Below are 19,769 nucleotides of genomic sequence, written 5' to 3' on the forward strand. Positions count from 1 at the left end.
ATCTCTAGCAAAGTGATGGAAAGGTCAAAGTGTGGAGAAAGAAAGGAAGTGCTTATGATCCGAAGCATACGAGCTCATCTGTGAAGCATGGTGGAGGTAATGTCATGGCTTGGGCGTGCATGGCTGCTTCTGGAACAGGCTCATTAATATTTATTGATGATGGAAATGAGGATGGTAGCAGCAGAATGAATTCAGAAGTGGACATAAACATTTTGTCTGCCAGTTCACGGAGAAATGCATTGAAACTAATCGAGAGGAAGTTTATCATGCAGCAGGACAATGAGCCAAAGCACACTGCCAACAAAACAAAGGACTTCATCAGAGGAAAAAGTGGAAGGTTTTAGACTGGCCAAGTCAATCAGCTGACCTTAACCCAATAGAGCTGCATTTCACCTCCTTAAGAGGAGACTGAAGGGAGAGACACCCCGAAACAAACGAGAAGTGAAAGAAGCTGCGGTAAAAGCCTGGAATAGCATCACAAATGAAGAATGCAACAGTTTGGTGATGTCGATGGGTCGCAGGCTTGAGGCAGTTATTGCAAACAAGGTTTATGCCACCAAATATTAAATGTTATTTATAAGATTATTTGTTCCATTACTTTTGGAGCTGACTGTATATATACATTATCAATTAACATCTAATAACAAAAGTAAACATATAATATTGGAATGTTGAAATTAAATTACATTAAATAAAACAATTCAAAGATAGATTTTTAGCTATCTCCATAACACACCCCAGATTTGTTGCTCTGCACACTGCACACAAAACCTCTCTCATCAAAACAAGAATGAAACAAATGGAACTCACAGTTTGTGGTCACACTCCTCAGGTTGTTTGAGCCTGTGGCCGGACAGCAGCAGGTCCAGCAGCTCGTGATTGTGAACTCCAGGATAGGGAGTCCTCCCCCGGGACACAATCTCCCACATGGTCACCCCAAATGACCACTGACAGAACAGGGGCAGAAAGTCACAGTCTTGCATACTCAATGTATAAATTCAGGTGTTCAGTAAATGTCAACCAAGAATTCAGAATCTAATCTCTACTTTCACAGCTGTTCATCATGTAAAGAAAACCAAACTCACCACATCGCTTTTGGTGGTGTAGACAGACTCAGACAGGCTCTCCATGGACATCCACTTGATTGGCACACGAATAACTACTTTCTGACGATAATAATTGCTGCTGTAGATTTTCTTGGACAGGCCAAAGTCAGCCACACGTACCTTTAGGTCATCACCCAGCCTGTGGATTAAAAAAAGACAAGGCAACGCTCTCTGGATTTAGATCAAGTAACAAAATGAGAGTTCTGACACACTGTTTCTTATATTTTGTCTCAACACACACACCGACTCCTCTGAAGGCCTCAGTCTGCTTTATTAACATTTTAAGCAGCTTCCTCCCCAGATGCAAGCCATGGTTGAATACCAATAGCTGTGGACAGAGAGACAGTCATATACGAACAAGGAGTCCTTGATTTCAAGCGCCCCCTCTCACTGTCTACCTCTGATGAACTCACATGCAGTTGCGTGCAGCCAGGTCTCTATGCAGGAACCCCTGCGAGCTCAGATAGTCCATCCCTGATGCAATGTCAATCATGAAGCGCAGGAGAGACTGATGGGGCACAAACTGGAAGAGATTGTAGAGAAGGGCGTATTCTGTGATTCATCGTTTGATACGATGACTGACAGAGGGGCGTCACCAGTCCAGATTTGAAAACTCACATGTCACATGTTTCACTGCTCTGACTGGTTGTAGGTCTGGACCTGCATACAGTCTGCAAGTCCAGCCAGCACAACGTACCAGGCTCACGAACCTCTGATCAAACTGGGCAGTGCTGATCAACTATGAATCAAGATTATGTAATTGCATTTTCTATTTCCTAACTCGTGTACGGTTTAGCTGTAATTTGATAAAGTGTGCGACCAGGCTGCCATTTTTTTCATACTTGAAAACAGACGCCCCAACTTGCATGCACGGGAACCTCCGGGTCCGAAAAGTGAAGCCAATGTGGAAGTGCCTTAAACCTGCATTCTTTTTAATGGCCAGCAGTGGGCGACTCCACTGGTTGCAAAAACAAGTTCGATTGTACAGACGTCCATGACAAAATGAGGCTACTTCTCAGTTGCTAGTTTCAAGTTTTCTTCAACCAATGTGTCTGTGAGCAAGACACTTGACCCCTAGTAGCTCCAGAGGCGTGTGACCTCTGACATGTATAGCAATTATAAGTCGCTTTGGATAAAAGTGTCAGATAAATGTAAATAGACCATGAAGCAGGGGATGCTGTAGATGTGCTGTAAGCTATACAAGCCCATGTTTTATTGTTTCAGTAGAGGCAGCTGTGCCTAATAAGGCTCTGCACAGTTTGCTTTCAGATTATTAGCTGCCAAAAGGCTGCACAGGGGCCTTAGGTACCCTCAGTTTCTATTTCCTTTCATGTACTATAAATGATTTAAATTTTTTTCATTGCAGTTGAATTGCAAAAGAAATTACACCTCATATGAACTTGCATAAAAACTAGGGTAGGCAATGTCTTTGAGAAGCATTTTTGTTATATTTGTTAAAATTCTCTTTACATCCCGACTGCAATCAATAAATCAAAAGCTCTGACATAAAAATGAAAAAAAGCTGGTGTCTGTGGCTGTCACAGGACTGTAAGAAGCAATCATTTAATTCTGACTTGGTCTACCTACCTGCCTACCTGCACTCTGCCCGTGCACTCACGTGTTTTAAGGGAGTGGCTTTGAAGGGAGGCCTGAAGGGGGAGTGTGGGGTTTTTTCAGTTGCATACTTTCAACCTTCAATCCAGCGGCCTCTTGCTAGTTTCCCCAACATTGCCTACCCTAGCACTGTAAGCACTTATATGTGTGTAAATGTTTACTTGTAATCAAAATCAAGCTGTCAAGGGAATATTGTGTCTGTCATTCCTTTTATTAGCCTGCAGAGTTACAGGTTAGGGGCCAAAGACTAGGCTATGCAATGACAGTAGAGTGTGTCATTACATTGAAAGGCAGATGTACAGTAGGCTATGCACCCTCTGGACAATATAACCAACATGCGCAAGGAATTGTATAATAGTAACTACTTTTTAATGGCAGTAAGTTTGTTATGTAACAAGTTAATATAAAACCCCAACCCAACACTGCTGGCAGGTAATGGTAAACCAAGATTTGCATGTAAAATGGTCCTTGTGTGTATCTGTCTATGTAGGCATAAGCAATATGCCCCATATATATATACGTGTGTGCTGACTGCATCTCACCATAGGAATATCACCGTAACGGGTAGCAATGAGGAAGCGACGCAAGTCTCCATGTTTCATGTAAGGCAGGATAACCAGAGGAACAGGCAGCGAAGAGTCCTCCTCTCTCTGCAAAGTGACCCCTGCAGGACAAGCAGATACACATATTTCACACATTTGCTGCTGCAGTAGAGGAGAGGTGGCTAAATTGAGTCTGTGGGTGGAATAAGCAATCTTTACATTGCTTCTAAAAACAGGTACAAACTCTGTCAGATTTACAGCAGTTTCCCCAAATCTGATTGAAAAAGTGCAGGTGGCAACAGCACAAGGTCAGCACATTTATTTTCTGTCAAGTGATTCAATAATGGTAAAGAAGCTTTAATTTTTGAAATGTTTGAGGATGCTGTAAACTTGGTTAAGGCTTTGGCCTCAATTGCAACATGAGGTCATGAGCATAACTCATGATTTAGGCTACTCACCAAATTAAACTAAAAAATCGTTGTTTTTCCATGCCCTCTAGAACAACACGTAGAAGCGTTTTCTGATCTGAAACCCCTGTCAGTGGGACAATTGGCCTGTGCCTTTTAAAACCATTTCAAATCACTGCTGAAAGAGAACTGTTTTACGCTATTTGTTTGGTTACATTTAGACACAAAAAAGACTCACACATTGTGTTGAAAGAAGTACTGACTGTGTGATCTTTTGTTGAGATCAGACTGATGTCAGATGTCAGATTCAGACTGCAGGACTGCAGGTGTGACCTGCATGCTCAGAAAATAACACAACGTCACATGCAGCACGCTGTTGCAGGCTACAGAAGTAAACAACAGAGGTTAGCTCCTGTTAGCTCACGGGAGACTCCCGTTTTTTATTGCCCTCTCACGGGTCACATTTCTCCCGAATTATGACAAGTGTTCACAACTTTCTGTTCTTTTCTTTAAAGTGTCTGGTGCTTGAGGGATTATGATAGCATGATTTTTGTATTACTCAGGGTAACCAAAATTATTGTGTTTTCTTATATCGATCTCTGATGTATTTTATAGAAGTTTATATGTTGGCTTATCATTTATTAAACTAGGTGCAGAAACAGGGGGTCACTGCATGATCAGATAAGGACACCCCTCACAATGGGTGAGGGGTAGTTTGGAATGTGGTACAAACATCTCTTCTCCAAGATATCTCATTTCAAGATCTATTCTCGTAATCTGCCCAGCAACAGCATGGCGATTCGTGGAGTCAGAGGACAAACATTGGGGTCAGAGGACTTGGGCCAATCATGGACTGACCTACACTTTTGTTTTATTGTTTTATGACATGTCGATGTATACTAAAACACTGGGTCAGGGAGAGATAGCCAGTCAGACTTCATGAACTGATACAGCTTGTTGTTTGTCAGGGAAAGGAAGATCGACCCAGAGCTCTGTAAGCTTTATTCATTTACTTGTAATAAAACTGATTAACTTGGACCAAAAACATCTTCTCCTGCTTCATGAAAGAACATGCAGGACCAAGGACTACACAAAGTTTAAAAAGGGTAATTTAAAGTCACGGTCCAACACGCTGTACAATGCAACTGCCCCACATCTCCCTTCCTTCCTCTCTCTCTCCACTGTGTCCGCTCAGACAAATAGCCCATCCACAGCAGGACTGTGACAACAGCTGCTCTAGAGTGACGTCAAAGTCGCATCAGTAACATTGGGTCACTGACAAAGAAATAGCTGGAAGGAAAACTGATCCCATTTGGCCTGGGAAAGCCTCTGGATCTCTAAGAAAGAGCTGGTGGGTGTGGCTAGGGATTTCTTGCTTAGCCTGCTGCCATTATGACTCAAACCCATATAAATGGAAAATGAAGAAGAAGACACTTTATTGTCACATACACATAGCGAAATCCATTCTCTGCATTTAACCCATCCCTCAAGGGAGCAGTGGGCAGCCGCTATGCAGCACCCAGGTACCAACTCCAGATCTTTACCAGTGTCTAGTCAATAGCACTGACTGGAGAACCTGGTGGCGGGGGAAACCGGAGCACCCAGAGGAAACCCACGCAGACACAGGGAGAACATGCATCTAGAATCAGAGTTTAGAGCATGGATGATAATTCTTGACTTCCAGGAATTGTTGTTTGGACACTTGTACTGGCTGCTGTATCTTCAATGGACCTGAAGTGACTCATGATAGTTCCACAGCTTGAGATCACCTGCTCATCAACCGTCTTTATACATAAAACGTTTTATTTTTAAACAGCTTACTAGCTTTCAGCCATTTCAACTAATCTCACAGTCTGTCATTCATTCAGCAATAGAGATGGTTCAAGTGATGCAAGCCATTCAACCAATTAAAGGGACAGTTGGGGATTATTGTTTTACTTTTTTGGGATTTCAATAAAATATGTTTAGCTGCTAACCCTGTCCACAGCAGGACATTGCCTAGCTTATGTGCCAGCACAACTCTATGCTTCTTCTAACGGGACATGCTGACTGCCTATCTACTGCAGGTATTACACTGACTATGGATAAGTACCTCATACATCCCCGGTTCAAAAATCCTTGTTACACTTAAGGACAGGAGGTCTCACCCCTTCCAGGAAAGAAAGACTGGAATAAGGTATGGTAAAACAACAAGGGCCCTGGACAAGAGACTGAATAAAGCCAAATGTAGCACCAACAGAGAAGTACATTCATTGACGAGGAGTCAGTGGACAACTGGAGAAAAATCAAGGACATTCACATTCACAAGCTCTGAAAGGTAGTGAGTGGACCTGTCAGGTTAATTAATCTTTACTATATAACGTAGAGTCAGTTTTTGTTAACCAAAAAGTGAATTTATGAAGTTGGCCCGTCACAACAACTACGTTCGACTTGTTGAATGACATATGGGCACGACCATGATAATTTTTTGCTAATATTACCCATTGTGTTTATATGCATGTTTGTTTACATAAGAATGTCACCAACATTTTACACAACATAAACATTTTAGCAAACTGATGCCAGAATAAACAGCAGGGTTTTCCCTACCTTATATGACTTGGGAAACTAGTTTGGAATTTCTGGCTTGAATCCTCCTTTAAGAACAGGACTAATTTCTGTCCATAGGTAAACACAAAATGACTTGTGGAGTTCCCCAAGGCTTCATTCTGGGGCTTCTTATGTTTAACATCTACATGCTTCCACTGGCTCAGATTATTAAAAACTGTTGCCATAAGTATGACAACAAATATATTTACATAACCATATAACCAGGGGACTATAATCCCATAAAAGCACTCAGTAGGTGCATTGAACAAATCAACGATTGGATGAGCCAGAATTTGAAGTCATAGATTTTAGAGCCGAGGAAGAACGATTAAAAGTCAGCGCACACAGCTTCAATAGGCAATGTTACAAACCACAAACCAAGCCAGAAATCTTGATGTAGTCATGGACAGACCTGACAACAGCCACATTAAGATGATCACAAAGTCAGATTACTATCATCTGAAGAATATATTAAGGACAAAAGGACTACTGTCTCAGCAGGACCTGGAAAAACATGCGCATGCATTTATCTAATGCAGCTGAGTCCTCACTAAGACCAAGAGAATGGATAACATCACTCCAGTTCTGGGTTCTTTACACTGGCTTCCTGTCTGTCAAAAAATCAATTGTGATTTTGAAAGCAATTTTGTTTTATAAAGACCTGAATAATTTAGGTCCAAAATACATTTCTGATCTTCTGCTATGTTACTAACCATCCAGACCTCTCAGGTTATTTGCGACTGGTCTGCTTTCTGTCCCCAGATTCAAAACTAAACATGGAGAAGCAGCGTTCAGTTTTTATGCTCCATAAATCTGGGAAAACTGCAGGTCTGTTGCTATGTTGCCCTGCTGAAATGTGCTAAAAAAATAAACTTGCCTTGCCTTGCACCTTCAGTCGAATGACAGAAAAAAACATGCCGACACATTTTGCTGTGATTCTGGCCACGCTGTTTCTGTCCTCTTGTTGTCTGCTCTCTGTGTGGAAGTTCACCATGGGTGGATCTCAGACTGCTCCTCCACAAAGACACACAGTGTTGCCAATTTTTTCTATTTTATTTCTAAATAGTGTATTTGGACCATAATGGAAAAGGCAAGAAGTATATTTAAATATATTATATTGAAATGCTTAGCGTAATCGCAGTCCTCTGCTCCTCTGTGAACACTGCAGGGGTCTTACCCTTTCCTCTTGCACAGTGTGCCCCTCTTTCACTCTTTTTCTCTGGATCTCTGGATTTGGGTGTTCCTATAGCTTGTAAAAAATGTTGTTTGATCTTGTTCATTTGATCGTCTCTCTCCATTTAAAGAATTAAAAAAACAGTTCTACTTCAAATATATAATTTCCCTGTAGTTACTTTGTCATTATTTGGTTAAGATTTCTCTATATACCTTATCTCTCCCTTTCTGCAACTGGCACAACCCCTTTGTTTTATGCAAATGATTGTGATGGAATGCGACGCTAATGAATTGCCTTAAATTTCCAATAATATCATTTATCGCAATCTTTGCTAGAATAATATATGAATATATAATAATATTGTCAAACAAAATTATGAAAGGCCTACTATCAAGCAGGTCTTTTGATTTTAACATTGAATCCCCTGATTTCCCACTGAGGATCAGCTTTAATGCAGCTTTTAGCTTTTATCTCGTTTATTAGTTTGTCAATCCGTATGATTCTCAACTAACCCAATTAAGTGTTTGTCATCTGAAACAACATAAGCTCATATATGTTGTGTCCAATTTTAGGGGCACACCTCCTTTTAAGAACATGGCCAACAAACATATAAAGTCAGAATACTGAGGGCTAGTAGAATGAACCTGCCTCTCAATGCAAATGAAAACCCACTCAAAAACTAAACAAGTGGCCAGCATGCAATAGATTCTGGGTTTCTGAAGACTGCAAAGGACACACTGGTTGTGTCCTAAACATTTCTTAAAGAACATGTTATTACAGCCCAATAGAAAACACTGCACAGTTAAGCATCTGAGTCGTGAAGTGGCAGTATGTCTTACCGAGAAGTCTGACGACATTTTCATGATCAAAGTTCTGCATGATCTCTGCCTCTTTCAAAAACTCGTGTAAGTCTTCCTGGCTGTGGATTCCAACTAGATGTGTGGGACAGAGAAAAATGACAAAATAAGAAGTAGCAATCTAGAGTTCTGATAAAGGGTTGGAGTGTCAGTACACACCTCTCATGGTTTTCACAGCCACCTTGATGTCCATGCCTTCGTGTGGTGTAAAAACCCCTTCATAGACTGAGCCGAACTCTCCTGTGGAACAGCAAAGGACTGATTGTTATCACTGACTTTACTCCGCCAAGTATTTTTTGACTAAGCTATTTGGTTATATGTTTGAAATAATTATACTGATGTATTTAGCAGTTTTAATGCATGGTTGTTGAGTTTACATGTCAGTAACCTTGATAACCCTATAGAGAAATGAATGAATTCCTGTGGTAAACCTGTTCTATCAATGCTTAATTAGATTGCCTTCACAGTCCTGCACATGCCCCTTGTTTGTACTTGTCACCAGGGCTGTAACCAGGTGTTAGAAAGAGGGAAGCCCAGATTTTTTATTTCTTTTAATAGAGCTTATTTACAGTAATTCATACAAAAATTACACCTAAACACAACTAAAGTTATACAATACAGTCCATAGGTGTCATTTACACTGGGAACAGTGGGGACATGTCCCCACCACATTTTAAAATCAGAATTTGTTACAAAACGTTCTGAAATATAGTTAAATAACAAATGAAACTGTCTTTAGAAAGTTTAATTTGCAATGCTATTTAAAGAAGAAGAAGAAACAAATGTGCAATGTCCAAAAACAGCTAAAAAACAAACAAACAAGATGCTGATTATAAAATGAGCCAGAGATGTGCAGGACCAATCAGAAACTTCAACAACTTCTTGTCACAGTTTCTTTTTGGCCAAGTTTTCCGTTCTCTCCCTTTGAACATGACAAAACATGAAGGAAGACTAAATCATGCCTACATATGTGTCGCCTCAGCGTGGATGATATTATAGGAGAAAAGTTGATCTACAAGAGAAACTGATCTGAAAGTAACAAAGAATGCCTGAGAGCTGCACTGACTTAGATTCTGTTATATTTATACATTTTGAAATGTCACGTGCACCTAAATTGGTGCAGAAACCGTCACCAGAATGCAGGAAAAACTAATGATCTATAATGAAATACATAGGCCTACAAAGGGATCCGTTGGCAAAAAAATTTTTTTATTGAATTTAGCTCTCTTTCTCAATGTGTGTGTGTGTGTGTGTGTGTGTGTGTGTGTGCGTGTGTGTGTGCGTGCAGTGAGGCAGTGGGCAAAGCACTGTGTTTGGTTAAGAACACACTAACTACAGGCATGGCTTTTCTCCCCACTGCTTGGCTCACTAGAATTGCATAAATAAAGACATACAGACACAAGCTATGATCAGCTAGTGCAAACAAGGACATCTTGGTATACTACTCCTCACATCATGCATTAGGCTAAATGTAGAAACGTTGCTTGCAACTGTCATAACAGGACTATACAGTTGGAATGACGTGCAGACTACATAATGGGCATTATTGTTCCTATATGACAACATAAAGGTTAGTGCTGAATGCAGTTGTCATATCTGAAAATCATTCAAAACATTGTAGCATTATGTTAAATCACTTTATACAATTTACTGTATTTCTAAAGTATCCAAGAAAAGATCATGGTTATGATAAATACAGTAAACTATGGTTAAGGTATGGTTAAGATTAGGCACCTAAAACAAATACCTATATACATAAATGTGTACATGCATACACACAGGCATATATGTATATAAATACTGTATATTGTATGTTATTTACATATATGCAAAACAATGTATTTTAATACTTGTAAAACAGACATACTGTTGATGAAAAATAATGAACTGACCTTTGCCAAGCTCTTTGCCCAGGGTGAGCTTGTTTCTCTCTACCAGGACATCCTTAAGACTGGCCAGCAGCCTGCCACTGAGACCTTCCAACAACTGGACCACACCCTCGTCTGAAACAAATAGGAAATCAAAGGATTCACTTTTTAAATTAAATAAAGGAAAAGGTGCCCTCAGACTGAAATATGATCTGCCTTAAACAGATATTATTAACAACATTTTAAAGTTGGTGAGAAAATGAGTTACGATAAATAGTAACTTAATTTTATCGATATGTGTATTTTTCAGTAATTAAATACAAAACCATTTGTATAATCATCATCATATATTAATCAATAAGTTAAGAAGGAGGGTGGTATAGACTATTTAACATTAAGGGGCAACAAGAGCTTACACTAATAAAACCCTATATACACACTCAAAATTATTTGTACGAATCAAAATAAGATAAATGCCTTAAAGGAATAGTATTGGATATTGCTGATGCAAGTGTTTACGTGCAGTGAGTGTAAGTAAGTGTAAGTACATAACTGTGCAGTGCTCGAGAAGTTTTTCCTTCTAAACACAAGAACAATGTCTAAAACAAATACCACGTGTTTCAGGTAACAAACAAAAAGTGTATACAGCTCCTGAAAGATGAATTTGTGAATACTGAAACAAATAATTTAAATAACCTTTAAAACACGATCTTCTTGGTTATCATTTTAAGGTGCTTTCACTACATCCCAGTCTCACCCAGTTTATATTTTCTCCCGATGTTTTCAGCTTAAATGAGAAATGGTAGGAATGGTGACCTTTTCTGGGTAGACGTTTTGCCCGTATTTTGATGTTACTCAGCATGACCACAGAGAAGAAAACTATGCTTCTTTGGTTAAAGAAAAGAGGCATTCTGTTTTTGAAGGTCAGTGATGAATAAATAAAAAAGTATTAACATACTGCTGTTCAGGAATATGGTGGCCTGCTGGGGCGCATGCTCCACCTCCCGCGGACGTCGGTATGATATTTCTGCATTGATCGGTAAAAGTTCTACTTCCTGGTCAGACCTGTAGGAAAATTATGATTTTATTTAATTATCAGTAAAATTTGCCCCAAAGGTATATCTACATCTTGTGTTTATACTCTGTAGAAAGGTTCCCACACATATGAGAAAATATGGAATAATTATAGTCAAGATTCAAGTCATTTGAAAATAGACATAAATGTCCTGAACAAATTGTTTTGCCCTGGAACAAAATACTTTTATCTGATGTCCCTAAACAGCTGGTAGCTGAAATTAAAGTGAAACCATGTCAGAATTTTTTACTTCCCTTGTCCCTTTTTTCCCATCCAGCAAAACATTGTCTTGCCCAGTCCATAGTTAGTGGAGGATGGGACTAGGATGAGGATGGGTGCACAGCAGGGGGTAGAAATCTCCTTTCTTTAGTATTAAGATCTATATATGGATATGTTCAACTATTTAGAAATGAAGGAACTTGCTGGTAAGCAGTGAAATAACGTTTTAGAGGTAACTTTGAACGTAAAAAATAATGAAATGTCTTTACTTCGCACCACATGTTCTAACACGTTCTGTCAGCTCTTGCTAGCTAACATGACAAATGAAATTCCACTGAGAAATAGCAGCTGCTAGCAGTCATGTCACTAACACAGACCAAAGAAAGTTAGTTCTTGCAGGTAGCATCTCACCCCAGGATAAGTTAACAGAACAGATGCACCTCTCATGCTATATATTAGTAACTTCAGCATGTGTAGAGACTGTTTGTGACAGTGCCTGATGTGTTACATTAGTGCATAAACTCATGATGTTTCTGTGGTTTACACAAACTCATGAGAAACTTTCATTGCAGTCAGGGATTATGAACAGCCTGCACACCTTTGATTATTTTTTTCTTTGAAATATTATAGGCTTAACATGACTCGCCATCAGTCTGCAGCTTAATCAGCTGTTACTAGTCACACACTGAAACTCACACAAATCACACTGATCACCATAGCTTGGATTATAGAGCCTGACTAACTTTTCCAATATTCATTAAACAGCCATGAACACACAGTGCCAGTGTGAGCCATCTTACCTTAAAACAGTTTCCTCTTCACAGATTCTGTGCAAAACAAGACTGCTAGATGCACAGAGACAATTCTGAACTCTGAGCTGAAAGGAGGTTTTCTTCATAGAACATTTTCACCCATGATTTTTACACAATAACAACTCCTTTCATTTATCTCATCATAAGCTCTCAGTCACTCTGATGAGAGAATAATGAGAGGTCAGCAATTACAGCTCAAATCCACTAACAGTAACATTAAAGTACAGGCCAAAGGAACAGAATTGAATGGTCCCTTTACCTGAGTTTAGTGTAGTTGCAACGCAGGGCACATGCAGCAATGGGGATTACAGCCATGAGCAGCAGAAAGCCAAATAAAACACCAACTGTCAGCCATATGGAGAAGCGACTCTGGTGGTTAGGAGCTGGAGTTACTCCAGTCTCTAAATTGTTTAAGCCCACAGTCACAGCGATTACCACAGGTGGAACTTTCCCTGTAAGAAAACAGAAGTGGGTTAGGGTTAGCTCAGAATGTGGCTCAGAAATTGAGAGTACTTTTGACAGTCCATTAATTTTAAAGATGCACATCCTGATCTTGTTATGGTTGTTTTGTGTTTACAGCTTGTTCTGTGACCCCCAAGAGACCAAAATCAAGTAATGCAGCTTTTAACTGCACACCAGCTCACTGGTGATGAAATCTGAGTGTCCCTTGTATCCTTTGTTTAACAGTGACAATGTGGAAATTACAGAATAGTGCTAAAACATAATGTGGAACAGGTAGAGAAGAGTCAGAAAGTTGGAATATCAACGTAGTAATCTTAATTACAGTGCGATATCTATCTAAAGTTTGCTAACATTAGCTAAGATTAGCCACAATAAGCTACTGGTCATCCCAGACCCAGTAAGGCTGTCAGAGCCAAACCCCTGAGTGTATTGAATTGAGCAAGGGTGTGTTTTATTGTTCAACTTCTCTTTTGTAAGACACACCAGTCTTCCTGTTGAGGAGAAGTATTTAATTTCACTCACTCTCCTGGACTACCTAATGTGTTTTGACGTCATCTAGTTGGGCTTACATACATCTATGAATTGTAACCGTGGCAGTGGATGAAGGTGGCGCCGCCTGCCGGGTGAGTGAATTCCAGGCTTGCACTGATAACCTGTAGTCATGCTGTGGATTCAGTCCTGTGATGCTGATTGATGTGTTGGTCAGCCCTGCTGAGTCACGAGGGAAAAATACATCGTCCCCACACGCCACCCACTGACTGCCAGCTTCCACTTCCGTCTCACACTTAATGCGATACGTTACTTCCTGTCTGCCTCCCAAGTCATGAGGAGGATCCCATGTCACTCTCACCACAGAGTCATTATGACTATGAGCTGTTAGATTCACAGGAGCAGAGGGCGGCTCTGTGGGGACAAGACAGAAGCAAAGACATGCTTAGACTAAAATCCACTAACCATGTGTCAGTAGGATCACATTAGATATCATAGATATATAGATATACAGGTAGACAACCAGCGTCATCAATCAATTTTATAATAAATACATAATCAAACTGCATCATATCCATGATAGCAGAAATAGATGACACATCCTGCTTTAAATCATCACAAATGTATATTTAGGCCTCTCTTTGTTGAATCGTATGTGATTATAGCATAACTTTATGTTTGCAGAAAAATTAAACACGTGAAAGAATATGACAGGTGGCTTGTCGGGGTGTGGGCAAACTTGACAATATTCAAATTCACTTGGGCTTTAATGTCTAATCCCTAACCCTTTTTTAAAAAGATATTTTGCAGGCGTGCAGCAAAGGGCTGCAGGCTGGCTTCGCTGCGAGAAGGACTCAGCCCCTAATCCGATTCATAGTTTATTATAGAATGGCAGATGTTTATTTCCAATGAACCCACTGAGAGTTTCTTACTGGTGCAGCCGAGGTCATCTGGGTCCGTTGGCAGGCGGCTGTAACCTGGTAAACAGTCGCACCTCTCTGATCCCTCCACATGTGTCCTGCTGTTTGGTGGGCACAGCCGACATCCTCCACTCCCATTGGCTGGTTTGTAGTAGCCCATCCTACACACTGGTGAAAAAGAAAGAGTCATTGTCTCTTTCCCACCACTGACACTGCTCGTGTTTGTAAAAGTTCTATTTCTTAATGTGGTTGTAATTAGAGACCATTTATGATTTGAAATATTATCAAAATCGCAGTTTGGCCAAGTGCAACATGTAAACCGCTAGGGTTGCAATTTTTTAATGTGATATAATATGCCACAACAAACCATTATGAATGAAGCATCAAGGTGCTCAGAGATGCCCAAGCCTACAAAGGATGCAGCATATTCTTGGAAAAATGTTTCCCCATCTGTCCCACTAGTGTCAGCATCTGATAAAGTTGGTCCAACACTTTGGTCCAGACCTAAATGTCTCAAGGGCTAACCAGATAGCCGTGACATGTGCTGTGCATATTCATGGTCCCCTGAAGATGAATCCTAATGTTTTTAGGACTGCTTTTATGAGGGACATTGCACCACTGAAGCGGGTCCCACATTGGTAGCTTTGTAGATTTGTAGCCCGGTCATCTGATATATATAGGACCTGCGGATATTTTAGCTGGGCGGTCAATAGGGGCCTAATAGATAGTTTTGCCCCCCGGGTCTCCTTCACACATTATTCTAGCTACAGCATCAGGAATAAGGTTTGCACTTGATTATAAAGTGTTTGGAGCATAGTCATGGTTCTTATGAATTTTCAATAAACCGCATGTCCAGCCCAACTCCAACTACAGCCCTGAGAATAGCAAAATTGCCAGTATGTTGTTGGGTTCATGGGTGCTCTTTGTTTGCTTAAGAAATCATGAAATGCATGGTATCTGTGAAGAGTCAAAACAATGAGATAAAACTGAGAAGGAAGAAAATTATGGGTAAAAGGATGTGAAAGTCATGAGTTCTGGTTCATGAAGTTAAAAAAGACATGCAATCTATTCAAGATGATTTTTCCCATGAAAACTGAACTATGAAATGTTTGCATCAGCACATAACTAATTTTAGCTGCCAGCTGTTACAGAAACTTTGCACAAAAAAGTCAGCAGTCAGTTTTTTTTCTTTTCAGTAAATCAGAAAATGTGCAAGCTGTCATTCGCTTGTATTCTGGTACAGATGCTTCAGATACTTTTCTTGGATTCTGGAGTAAAATGTAAATATCAATTCAATATGTATGTTGTTTGATGCTTAATCAAAAATGGTGAGGTTTGAAAAATCATCTGCTCTGCTCTACCTTGACAGGTGTCATTGATTAGTTGATGGCCGAGTTCACAGGTACATCGCCCCTCCAGTGGACCCCATACTCCGTCCACATTACACTCTCTAACAGGCTGAGAAACCTCCACAGCTCCCTTCACACAGGATCCTGTAACGGGATCCGACCCGGCCCCTGTCCCCTTAAACGAGGCCAGGTGAGCCACAATGTCAGGGCACTTCCTGTAGTACAATCTGATGGATGTTACCAGCACACATGTTCCTGAGTAGGAGAAGGCGAGCTGGAAGCCTCTGCGGCTGACAGGGCCCAGGTTCAGAGCCAGGCTGCGGTTCAGGTGGCTGGATATTTGGGTGTGAGGGAGTGCGGCAGGGAATGGCTTGGAGGTCTTGAGGTCCAGGACTGGCCAAAGGTATTGAAAGTTTTTGATGGGGATGTCTGAGTCAACAAGGTAAACCTGCAGAGGGCTGAGCTGACCAGACGGTTCCTCTTCTTGGGCAAATGCAACATCCATCAGTAGATAGTGGGCATCCTTACGCTCCATCCAATGACTTGAAACAGTTCTAGCCCTGCGTCCTACACAAGCTTGGAGCACGGGCACTTGACTCTCTGTATCCACTCTCATCCGAATATCATCCCACTGGGATGACAGGAAAGATGCAAGAGAACATCAGTGAAAAGCAAGATAGCACCACAGGTCCTCACAAAAATCATTATGAGACTAACCAAGACAGACGGACAGATGGACAGACAGACACTTGTGTTATCTCCAGGGAGATAACTGATCCCATGATTTAAATAATTTTTTTGTACACAAATTATGAGCTACAGGCAGCATAGGTACTAAAATCTCAACTTTTCAACATCCATAACATGGTTTAAAAAATGCCTATTTAAATTGTTTGAAAATGTCATTAAATTGCTGACATTGATTAATCATATGTTAATAATGTAGCAGAGTATACAGTCACAACTGCCATTAAATTGAGAAAATGCAATAACAGTACTTATTATAGTATAGTTATAACAGTGAGTGTGAACTTTTAATGTAATTAAGCAATTAGTAGTAACAGTTTTTTTTACTCTACAAGATGCAAGCCTTATAATGAAATAAAAACTTGTCACTTGGCAACCCAACTTACTTCTTTGGGTGGGACAGAATTCCATCCCAGTCTGGTCCGTTTGTCAGAATGGAAAATCTCATCTAAACAGAGAAGAGCAGAGAAAGTCAACACTGTGGCTCTGTTGACTCATGATGGACTTTGTTTGACTGACAGGAAAGAAAGTGGATAGGTACAGAGCCAAGAACACAACAGCAGCTCGTTTCCAGCTGCAGAGAAAATTATACAGATATAGATTAAGCCTGTAACAATAGTTGGCATCACATTATCTCATATAACATGAAGCTATTCGTGATTCAGCACACAAATTCCCCAGTTGCTCAGCTATCTTGTCTTCATCAGGGTGGTGTCTGAGGGAACTTCCTCTTTCTAGGTATTAAACAAAATGGAAATCTTATGAGAATATTTCTACACGTTGAAGGGTAATTTCAGTATTTTTAAACCTGGGCCCTATTTTCATGTAGCAGATGGCTTCAGCCGGCACTTACAAACCACAGGGGATGAATCCTATTAAACCAAAAAACTTGGTGACTGCCTGACTTTTCCTCCAGCACCACCAGCTCATCAAAGTTTGCACTTAACTGGTGGTCAACAGAGATTGTTGCCTTCTGATTTCTGACTTTTCTTCGGGTGCCACCATTAGGTCCATCCAAGTATCAAGTTGCAAGTATTTGGTAAATGAATCAAAGCACAGCTTCACAATGACGCTAGCATGCCTGCGCAGCCTTATTAAACAATACTTTGCCTTCTTTCCCAGTATTTGGAAAGCAACAAAGTAAATCTCAGTACTTGTGAGAAATTGTACATTTTACGCAACTACATTTATCTGTAGGCTGTAGAAAATTATTTTTACAGATTAAAATTCTTCATACAAAACGTCAGTTTATAGATTATGATGCAGTGTTATAGGGTAAACTACTCAACAGTATTTCAAGTAGGTAAAATAAACTCCACCTCAACCAGTGTAAATTTTTACACAGTGTCATTGTTACTTGCTTACATACTTAATTACGGGATCTGAATACTTCCTCTACCACTACCTTTTGCACAAAATAAAATCACACTGAATATTATTTTCGATATTATATTTGAACAGGACAGTGGCCGTGAGGACCTCAGATCTCAGTACTCGCTGCTCTGAGATTATTCAGTTTCACAAATATTCTACTGTTATGAAACTAAATAGTGATCATAGTCATTACTGTGTATCAAAGCAAACTATGATTTCTTTAAGTTAACTACATTTGTTATCTTTTACCACTAAGTAATTCATAACAGTTTTTCATCCAAAAGAACTTTGTCTAAGGACATTACGTATTCCATGGTTTTCCATGCTACATTTTATCACTTCCGGTGAATTAAAAAAAACAGTGACTGGTCCTATCTTTTTTACTAGAACACTTCCTGACTACCCTCTTCACTGGAATGTGGACTCAGAGATTAAATATATAATGCCACCACATAAGCATGTCAAAGTTAATTTAATTGGAATAGCAAAGCTCTTCCATTCAAAATGTAAACACCTGAACACTCACCCTCCTCTGCTTGATATTGAATGTCACAGCTGGCTTCCCACATGCAGACCCACAATAGGATTAAAGTAGGCCAGACACACCGCTGTATGGTGTTACACACAGCCATGTTTTCAGCTCGCTATAAGTAGGTATCATAATCCACTGCTGCCAGTTCTTACATCTAGCCTGTCAGTCAGCTCGTCAGAGGGTCAGGAAAATGAGTAACGCCTGTGTTTACATCTACTTATGATTTGGCTCTGAGGAATGCTGTAATGAAAGTGCTGTAATGAGCCTTCCTCCTCTGGAGAATACGCCCGCATGCCGGACATACTGGGTTCCTGTATTTGTTGTTTGCTACTGGCACTACTGCTCCTTCCAAGAATACAATAAAAAACAATATAATCCACAGCCAAAAATACAATAAGTATCAAGAAATTAAACATATATCCCTAGACATGACAACTAACATGTATGAACTGTAAGTAACTTTATGTAAGTTACATTTTATAGTTATATAGTAAAAATTATAACACTTAATAATAAAAATTAAGATAAAAATAATGCCTATATACATTGCTTAATATTAATATAATGACTATAATATAATGTATATAATAAGTTATATAACCTATACTGTAGGGCTTTCCAACCTTTCTACTCCTCTGCCTAGAGTTTGTTCAAGTTTCAATAAGTCTGGTGTCCTTAATGGAGAAACAATCAGAGCCTGGTAGGCTGGATTAAGAATGGGGAAGTTCAGATATTCTATTTTTCCCATCTTACCTTGAGCCACTGTTCTCATCTCTCCTTGATAGTAAAAATTTGTAGGGTGGCTACTGAGGTTTTACCTCACTGGAATTGCAGGGGCAGCTGCTGCAGCATTTTCAATTCTATTCTGCATCAAAACGGAAACACTCACCAACCAAAACACTGATCCTGCCAACAATGCCAGATTAGATGTAGCTAAGGGCTAGTCTTTAGGCCTAAACCTTAAGACAGACGACACCACTCCCTTTCGGTTTAAGTTGGAGGGATTGACTCTAATCTGAAAACACACAGGTACGATAGCTGCCTCTGTTCCCTCAAAGGTCAGGTCATCGTGAGTCATTGTTCACCAAAGTTGAACGTGACAAGAAATATTTGGGCAGATTTTCTTCTCCATTGTTAAATACAAACCCCCTTGTTATTTTAAAGAATTAAAAGTTAAATGTTTGTAACAGGGCTGACATTAAACCATGTTAAGAGAAGACTGAATTTAAAGATGGGTTTAGAATGAATATGGGTAAATATAAAACTAGGTTTAAAATCTAATGCAAGGGGTCGAATTAAAATTTATCTAGTAAAAAAGTATGCTATTAAATAAACTATTAAATTCTAGTTGCTGCAAAGTTATCTACTGTAGTCAGTCAGTCTTCTTTTGGATTTTGTTTTATTGTTTCCAGCCCTAAAAACCTGCTAATCCAGTATTGGGCCATACTTCCTTGCTTCTTCTTTTTACTGATTCTTTTTCTAGAAATGTTGACGTTTGAGAATTTTTGCTTTTGTCATCTATTTCAAAAGAGCTATTATTCACTCACAACACTTTGTAAAACTGTACATTTAAACAATGGTGAATCACTGAAATATGAATTGCTGGTGTTTGTTGCCATTGTGAAGGGACGTT

General features: G+C 39.8%; 1 protein-coding gene across 1 annotated transcript in view; it reads right to left on the reverse strand.

Moving 5' to 3' along the window:
* The window catches only part of si:ch73-40a2.1 (tyrosine-protein kinase receptor TYRO3), a 20,710-nt gene extending 2,408 nt beyond the window's left edge, over positions 1 to 18,302 (reverse strand). Inside the window, exons 1-14 of the mRNA XM_046063722.1 lie at positions 18,131 to 18,302; positions 16,617 to 16,678; positions 15,496 to 16,114; positions 14,147 to 14,302; positions 13,299 to 13,628; positions 12,523 to 12,715; positions 11,116 to 11,222; positions 10,182 to 10,292; positions 8,449 to 8,529; positions 8,272 to 8,364; positions 3,263 to 3,384; positions 1,520 to 1,629; positions 1,086 to 1,245; positions 811 to 947 (exon numbers count right to left, since the gene is read on the reverse strand). Of these exons, the coding sequence (XP_045919678.1) occupies positions 811 to 947; positions 1,086 to 1,245; positions 1,520 to 1,629; positions 3,263 to 3,384; positions 8,272 to 8,364; positions 8,449 to 8,529; positions 10,182 to 10,292; positions 11,116 to 11,222; positions 12,523 to 12,715; positions 13,299 to 13,628; positions 14,147 to 14,302; positions 15,496 to 16,114; positions 16,617 to 16,678; positions 18,131 to 18,236 (2,387 nt within the window). The 5' untranslated portion in view covers positions 18,237 to 18,302. The remainder of the gene's footprint in view (positions 1 to 810; positions 948 to 1,085; positions 1,246 to 1,519; positions 1,630 to 3,262; positions 3,385 to 8,271; positions 8,365 to 8,448; positions 8,530 to 10,181; positions 10,293 to 11,115; positions 11,223 to 12,522; positions 12,716 to 13,298; positions 13,629 to 14,146; positions 14,303 to 15,495; positions 16,115 to 16,616; positions 16,679 to 18,130) is intronic.
* Positions 18,303 to 19,769: the final 1,467 nt, after the last annotated feature.

Source organism: Micropterus dolomieu, linkage group LG12 (genome assembly GCF_021292245.1).
Source record: "Micropterus dolomieu isolate WLL.071019.BEF.003 ecotype Adirondacks linkage group LG12, ASM2129224v1, whole genome shotgun sequence".
Classification (NCBI taxonomy): domain Eukaryota; kingdom Metazoa; phylum Chordata; class Actinopteri; order Centrarchiformes; family Centrarchidae; genus Micropterus; species Micropterus dolomieu.